This window comes from Talpa occidentalis, unplaced genomic scaffold (genome assembly GCF_014898055.3).
Source record: "Talpa occidentalis isolate TD23 unplaced genomic scaffold, MPIMG_talOcc4v2.1, whole genome shotgun sequence".
Classification (NCBI taxonomy): domain Eukaryota; kingdom Metazoa; phylum Chordata; class Mammalia; order Eulipotyphla; family Talpidae; genus Talpa; species Talpa occidentalis.
In genome coordinates this window covers 154,627,584-154,634,660 of record NW_026555331.1, presented here as the reverse complement: position 1 = coordinate 154,634,660, position 7,077 = coordinate 154,627,584, and the positions used below count along the sequence as shown (strand labels likewise).

Below are 7,077 nucleotides of genomic sequence, written 5' to 3'. Positions count from 1 at the left end.
GGAACACTTTTCTCTGGTAAGGAATGTGTGCCTGCGTGTCGGGGGTTGCGCTGTGCTCACACGTGAGACATCCAGAGTGGGCACCACTTAAAACCTCCAGTTACCCTCTGGCTACAGAAGCGGGGCACCCCCGCCGGGCTCCCGCACTGGGCGTTGCCCTGGGCAGCCAGGCTCTCAGGACACCTTCCAAACAGTCATTCCACCTCGGACATCCAGTATTTTACAATAAAGCGTTTTGTTTTTTTATTTATGGTTTAACTTTCAAGGATTTAAACACACGAAAATGCAGGGGAATGTTCACAATCTGATAACCACGTCTGTAAATAGAAACATTCATTTCTCTTCAGATTATAAATATTTGATACTGGAACTGGAAAATGCACGTGTTTTATAAATCGAAAATAAAAATTAAAAAAACAAAGACCTTTGCTTCCTGCTAAGAAGGCATATCATCTCAGTGAGTTTCCTAAGCAGCAGATGGTTATTCACAGAATTTTAAATTACAACTTTTGTTTTTATAGTTTCCTTTTTAAAAAAAGGTTTGCACTCATCTGTACAAAGGGAAACTTATCGCAGTGAAATAAAGAGGTTTAAGGCAAAGAGAGTTCTCCCTCCGTCCTCGGGGCACCACTCCTCGCTCAGCAGGCCCCGGGGCGTCCCGGCCACCACCGGACTGAGTCTTCCCGGACACGAAACGCGGACAGTGTGGACTTAGAGATAATGTGCTTGTTTATATATATATGTACTCGGCGGGGGATAGAGCGAATATATTTAATTTACACGGTACCACACCTTCAAAAAATAAAATGTATATTTAAAAAAACAAAAGACAAAAGGTGATGGGAAATGATTATTTACACATTTTCTTCCTTCCTCTGGATCCTGGAGGGTTCTGAGTTCCTTGAGGCGTCCGGGTGGCCACCCGCCCCAGAGCCTGGCCACCCGCCCCAGAGCCGGGCACAGGTCTGCCGGCGTGCACACGCGCGCGTTCCCTCCGAAGGAAGCGCGGAGCAGAGGAGGCCGCTTTAAAAAAAAAAAAAAGGAAGGAAGGGGGAGGGAAAGCTCCCTCGGGAGCCCTCGGAGGGGCCACAGGAGAGTCCCTGGGCCTGGCTGGAAGGACAAGGGTCACCCCACCAAGCAGGGCCTCGGGCCGCGGGGGGAAGCAGCTGGGGTGGCAGGGAAGCCGCCGGCCTGCCAGGCACAGGCCGCCGAGGCTGGCGGAGGAGGGCGAGGCGCAGGGAGAGCCGCAGGCCTGGGCGGGCGATGCAGGGCTCTGTCCCACCACTGCGGCCCCGCCGGGCCCAGCGCTGCCCGGCGAGGCGCTCACCACACCCACACGGACAAAGTGGCGGAACTCACAGACCAAGTAGGAGCTATTTATTCGGTTCACAGTCGTGTGAAATGCAGCAATAAAAATCTTTGGACTTCAGCAAGTTGTTTTAAATTTTTTCTTCTTTTGAAATAAAAAAAAAAAAAGTGTCCGATGTCCCGTCGTGGAGATTGGGGATTAAAAAAGATGAAGCCCTAAGCAGCCCCCTTTGCAAAAAAAAAAAAAAAAAAAAATCTTAAAATTAGCATAACCTCATTCACACAAAAAACTCAAAAAATATTCTATCGTCAGATATTGGGGATTTGACACCACCTGTGAATTATGTACAGAGTATTGCAGAACCGTGGCCGGCGCGCTGCTCCGCGGTGGGTGCTGGTGTCCTGGGTGGCCCGGCCGGGGGCCGAGGCACGGCCGGCGCTACTCGCTGTCCGACTTGCCCTCCTTGGCCGTGGTGGAGTGGTTGTACAGCCCCTGCGCCATCAGGTGCACGGCCAGCGTGTTCTTGCTGCCCGTGGCCTTCTTGATCTTGGCCCGCTTGTTCTGGAACCAGATCTTGATCTGGGACTCGTTGAGGCTGAGCTCCTGGGCCAGGCTCTGGCGCCGCTGCTCCGTCAGGTACCTGTTGGTCTGGAATTCGGCCTTGAGCCGCTGCAGCTGCTCCGCCGTGAAGGCCGTGCGTGGACGCTTGTCCTCCTTGTTCGGGTTCTTCTTCTTTGGTTTGCGAGACCTGGGGCCTGGAGGGGCAGGGGACAGAGTGGACACGGGTTACCAGGGCTCTGGCCACACATGGCTCCAAAGGGGGTCCTCTGACGGGCGGGGCTGGACGTGCCTGCCCAAGGCCACTGGGCTGCACTGACTCTGGGACCCGCATAGAGGGGATTTGGGTGCAAGAGGGAAAGCGGGGGACGGTGAGAGGGGGTGGGAGAGGGCAGGCTCTGTGCGGAGGCCACCACGGACCAGGGCTCGAAGGAAGGAAACCTACTCAGCCCAGTGTCCAGAGCCCTCCCTGGGTTCTGCCGCAGGATAAGGCTGGGGGCAACTGGAGAGAGGGGTGGAGGGGAGGTTGGAGGGGGAAGGGAAGGCAGAGATGCAGAGATACTCTGAGGGTCTGGCAGGACCCCCACAGGGGACACCCCACAGGGCACCAAGGCCCGGGGAGCCTGGGGCAGGTGGATCCTGAGAACTGGAGGGGCCCAGAGGGTGACTTTCCCCAACCAGCCTGTGGGTCCAAGTTCATTGTTACTTGCAGGACTGGGAGCACTGGCCTCTGCGGGGGAGGGGGAAGCACTGAGCCACTGGCAGGTCTCTTTGGGCCCGGGTCTCCCAGGAGAGGGGAGGGGACCCTTCCTGTGAGTGCTGACTGCCGCTGCCTGTCGCTCAGCTCCCGCCTGGGGCAACCTCCCTGGAGGCCTGGGGCGAGAGCTCCTCTTCAGAGCCTCCCCAGGTACACCCGCCCCACCCAGGGTCGAATTTCCCCCCCACGGCCTCCTCCCAGCACCTGGCCCTGCCTGAGGTCAGTGTGGGAGACAACCTCCCGGTGTAAGGCTCCAGCACTGGCCACAGGCTGGGCGCCAAATGGGGAGGAACGGGGAGCGAGGCCTCCATGCTCCCTGTCGGGTTGGGCTCAGCCTCCCCAGGGTATGGAGGAGGGAGGAGGCACCGAGGCCTCTGGGGGGCCAGGTCCGGACCGCTCGCCTGGGTCTTTAGCCTGGGTGGTGTGGGGATGAACTTTGGGGCGCACCCGTGTTCCAACTTCTTTCCAGTCGCCTACAGCGGCAGCCCGGGAAGGCCAGATACCAGCTCCCAGGTCCTCTGGCCCCCCCAGCCGGCTCTGCATCCTGCAGGATCAGCCCCAGGGGTGCACCCCCAGCCCAGGAGGTAGAAGGCGAGAGAGCAAAGGGTCCGGACCATCCCCAGGCCGGCCCAGAGCCTTCTCCCACCCAGTGCTCTCTCCCAGAGCTTTCCGGAGGCAAACTCCAGAGAAGGGCTCTGAGGGCCTGGGCCAGCACTCCCCGCTCGGGAGCACACCCGACTCACACCGGCCGCACAGCTCCCTCCACTGCCCAGCCACCTGCTCCGCAACCTCCGGAGCAAGCACCGGGCCTGGGTCGCTGCCACCAACTCTGGGGGGGGCATTAGAAGGTAAGGAGATGGCGCCGCGAGGCCTCCAGACGCCCACAGACCCAGCCTTCTGCTCCCTCCCCACGGCGCCCAGACTCCATTCTCTCCTCTCTGCCCAGGCCCTCCCTGCCCCCCAAACTCTCCAGGCCCTGCGCCCCGGTACGGCACACACGAAACGGTCCTCAGAAAGACACGCACCAATTGCATGAAAGAAAACCTCCCTAAAATCAGAATTTTGAGCTCCCTTTCTTTCTTGATTTTTCTTTCAAACTGCAAAGACACTCGGGGCCCCGGGAAGCAGAACCAAGCCGCTGCGCGAGAGCCGCCGGCCGCCTCCTTCTCAAGCCCGGCCGGAGCGGGACCCACGCTTCCCCGGGAATTTTTAACATCCAGGAGGGCGCGGGGCCGCCGGGCGGCTCGCGGGTCTGGGGCCGGCCCGACTGCCCCCCGCACAAAGCCGGCGGCTCCAGGCTGGCCCCATTGTGAGCCGCTATGTTAATTAAATATTAACAAAGGCGGAGGCAGAACAATGGAGCAAATTTCAAATCTAGCTGGAGAAATTTGGGTTTCGCCAGACACGCACGCTCCTGCAGGGGCGGCCGTCGCGCGGGGACGGAGGAAAGGACCGAGAACAGTTGCGCCCGGGGCCGGGCGTCCGGCCTCGGCGGCCAGCGCGGGGCACATGGAGTCCGCTCGCTGCTAATGGCGGTTCCCAGCTCGGACCTGCCTGTGGCGCGGCGGGCGAGTCCACACGCGCGCGGACGGGCGCAGAAGCCCCAGTTCCAGGAAACACCCGGGGGCTCCGCCCGCGGGCTCCCGCCCGAGCGCCTCCGCCGCGCTTCGTCCCACCCGGAGCAGCCGCGGGAACCCCGGCCCCGGCGGGCCGCGCTCCTGCGGGCGGGCGCGAGGTGGGCGCCGGGCCCCGCCGCCGGGCAGGCGACCCCGGGCGCGCAGGCCGCGCTGCCCCACTGCCCTCCGCGGCGCCCGGCCGGCCGGGAGCTGTCAGCCGCCCCCGCTGCTCCCGGACCCGGCGCCGGGCGGGCCGGGCCGGCTGCGGGCGCGCGGGGGAGCCCGGAGGAGCCCGGAGGGGCTGGGCGCGCCCCCCCCCCCCCGCCCGCGCCTCCGCCCGGCCCCGCCTGCCCAGCTCGCCTCCGGCCGGGAGCGGCGGGCGCGGGTCTGCGCGGAGGCCCCAGCAGCGCGCGCCGAGAGGCCCGCGGCCCGCGGCCCGGGAAGTCCGCAGCCCCCGCCGCGGCCCCGCGCCCTCCCCGCCCGGCCGGCCGGCCCGGCGCGCCCGGGTCGCCGCGCGGCGTCTTTGTGTGGGGGGCCCGCGCCCCGCGCCCGCGCCCGCTCACCTGACGAAGGCCGGTCCGAGTAGCGCGTGCAGTACACCCAGGCCGGCCAGAGCATGGGCTGCGCGCCCAGGGCGGCGCCGGGCTGCGAGCTGTCCGAGTCCGAGCCCGCCGCGGGGTCGCCGCCGCGCGCGCCGCGGGCCTTGAGCGCCCCGTCCGGGGGGCCGCGGGGGTCGCCGCCTTTGCCGGGGCCGCCGCCCTCGCCGTCCCCGGGCGCGTCGCCGCCGCCGGCCGGGCCCGCCGCGCAGGGCGCGCTCGGCCGGGGCTGGCGGCCGGGCCCCGGGGGCGGCTCCGCGCCGCCCGCGCCGCCCTCCGCGCCGCCTCGGCCCCCCGCGCCGGCCCCGCGCGGCCCCGCGTCCTTGCGCCGCCCGAACTCCGGCCGCAGGATGTTGTCGATGAAGAAGTTGGTGACGCGGGGCGGGAGCGGGGGGTCGCCCGGCGCGGGCGGGGCCGCGGGCCGCAGCAGCGCGCGCCGGCGGCCGGTGTCCGCGTCCCCCGGGCCGCCGCCGGGGCTGAGCCGCCCCTCGGCCGCCGCCCCGCCGGGCGGGGGCTCCCGCCCCTCCATGCCGCGCCCCGCGCGCCCGCTCAGCCCTCGGCCCGCGCGCGGCCGGCCCGCGCCCCTGCCCCGCCGCGCCTCCCGAGGCCGCGCGCGGCGGCCGCCGCCAGGGCTGGGTCCGGAGCGGCCGGTCGGGAGCGCCCGAGCCGCCCGGCTAGACGGCCGCTACGGGCCCGCGGGGGCCGGGGGCGCCGCCGGGGCTGCGCGCTGCGCCGCGCGAGCGGCCGCCTCGGGCTCCGGCGCTGCCGCCGCGGCCGCCCGGGGCCGGCGCCGCGCGCATGCAGGCAGCGCCCCTCCGCGCTCGCGCCCGCCCGGGCCCGCCCGGGTCGCCGCCGCCGCCCGCCCGCCGCCGCCTGCGCGCCCGGCCGGCCCTCGAGGGTGCGGGGCGCGAGCGGTCAGCGCGCCCGCCGCCGCCGGCTCGCTCATGGGCGCCCGCGGGGCTCCCCGCGCCCGGCCGCCGCCCCGCCGCGGGCCCCGGCGCCCCGCCGGAGAGCGGCCGCGCCCCCGCCGAGCCCCGCCGCGCCCCGCGGCCCCAGGCGCATGGGGAGCGCGGCGCCGGGCCGGGCCGGGCCGGGCCGGGCTGGGCCGCCGCGCTGCTCGCCGTCCGCGCCTCGCTGCGCCCGCGCCGGACCTCCCGCCACTCGCGCGGCCGAGACACTTTCGCTCCGGATTTTTGTTCGTATTTTTAACCGACCCCGCGAGTGACGTCGCGGGCCCGGCTCCGGGACACGTGCCTCGGGCCAATGGCCGGCGCGCCGCGCGCCCACGTGACCCCCGCGCGGGGACCGCGCCGCGCCGCGCCCCGCCCCCCTGAAAGCGCCGCCTCCGCGGGGCGCGTGCGGGAGCCCCGGCCCGCCCGGCCCCGGCCCCGCGCCGGCCCGCGCCCCACCCCGCGCCCGCCTGGCGGCCGGTCACCCCGGCGGCGCGCGTGGACGCGGCGCCCTTCGCGTGTCCACACTGCGCGCCGCGGGGAGAGTCCCACAATTCCTTGCACAAAACGCATAAATAATATTGCACGAGCTGTCGAGATACAAAGGGACGCCGGGCGCTCCGCGCGCGGGGGACACTCACGTCCGTCCGGCCCGGGGCCGGCAGCTCCGTCCTGGCCGCGGCGGGGCCTCCCCGGCTCTGCCGGGCGCGCGCGCGCAGGGAGGCGCGTGCGGACGCGCGTGGACCAGCGCGGACCAGCCGCGCCCCCCGCGTCGCCCCGGGCGCGGGAGGAGGAGAAACCCAGGCGCTGGGCCCGGAGCCCAGCCCGCTGCTCCGGCACGAGAGGGGCGGCCCGGCCGGGGCTGCAGAACCCTGGGGAGAAAAATGCCCCACCCGGCTGTGCTCCCCCAGCGCCCCGGCCGCGTCCCCCTCGCTGGCCCAAGGGGGGCTGCCAGGCCACCCCACCATTACTGGGCCTTAAAATTCTTTCAACTAGTTTCACGCGAGCAGGACCCGTTGGAGAAGAGAAGGAGATGCCCAGGCGGGGCCGCTCTGTCTCCCCTCCCTCTGGCCCTGTCCCCTTCTGAACGGCCCTCCCGCCGCTGACGGGGTGTCCCCCTTGAACTCCGCTCCCCTGTCTCGCCCTTCTCCCTCGGGTCCTTTCCTGTGGTCCCGGCGGAGGCAGGCAGCCCACCAGCACCGCTGCCCGGCACGCCTGTCCATCATCTAAAATGCATTTTTATGGAAATGTGTGAACTTTGAGAAACATCCAAAAGGGCAACTCAGGGCAC

At 68.6% G+C, this 7,077-nt stretch overlaps 1 protein-coding gene across 1 annotated transcript; it reads right to left on the bottom strand.

Moving 5' to 3' along the window:
* Positions 1 to 1,360: 1,360 nt before the first annotated feature.
* Positions 1,361 to 5,365, bottom strand: EN2 (engrailed homeobox 2). Its single transcript, XM_037516344.2, has 2 exons — positions 4,804 to 5,365; positions 1,361 to 2,064 (listed from the first exon to the last, which is right to left on the bottom strand). Exons 1-2 carry the CDS (start codon positions 5,363 to 5,365, stop codon positions 1,748 to 1,750), a joined length of 879 nt encoding a protein of 292 aa, XP_037372241.1. The 3' UTR covers positions 1,361 to 1,747.
* Between the last annotated feature and the right edge of the window lie 1,712 nt (positions 5,366 to 7,077).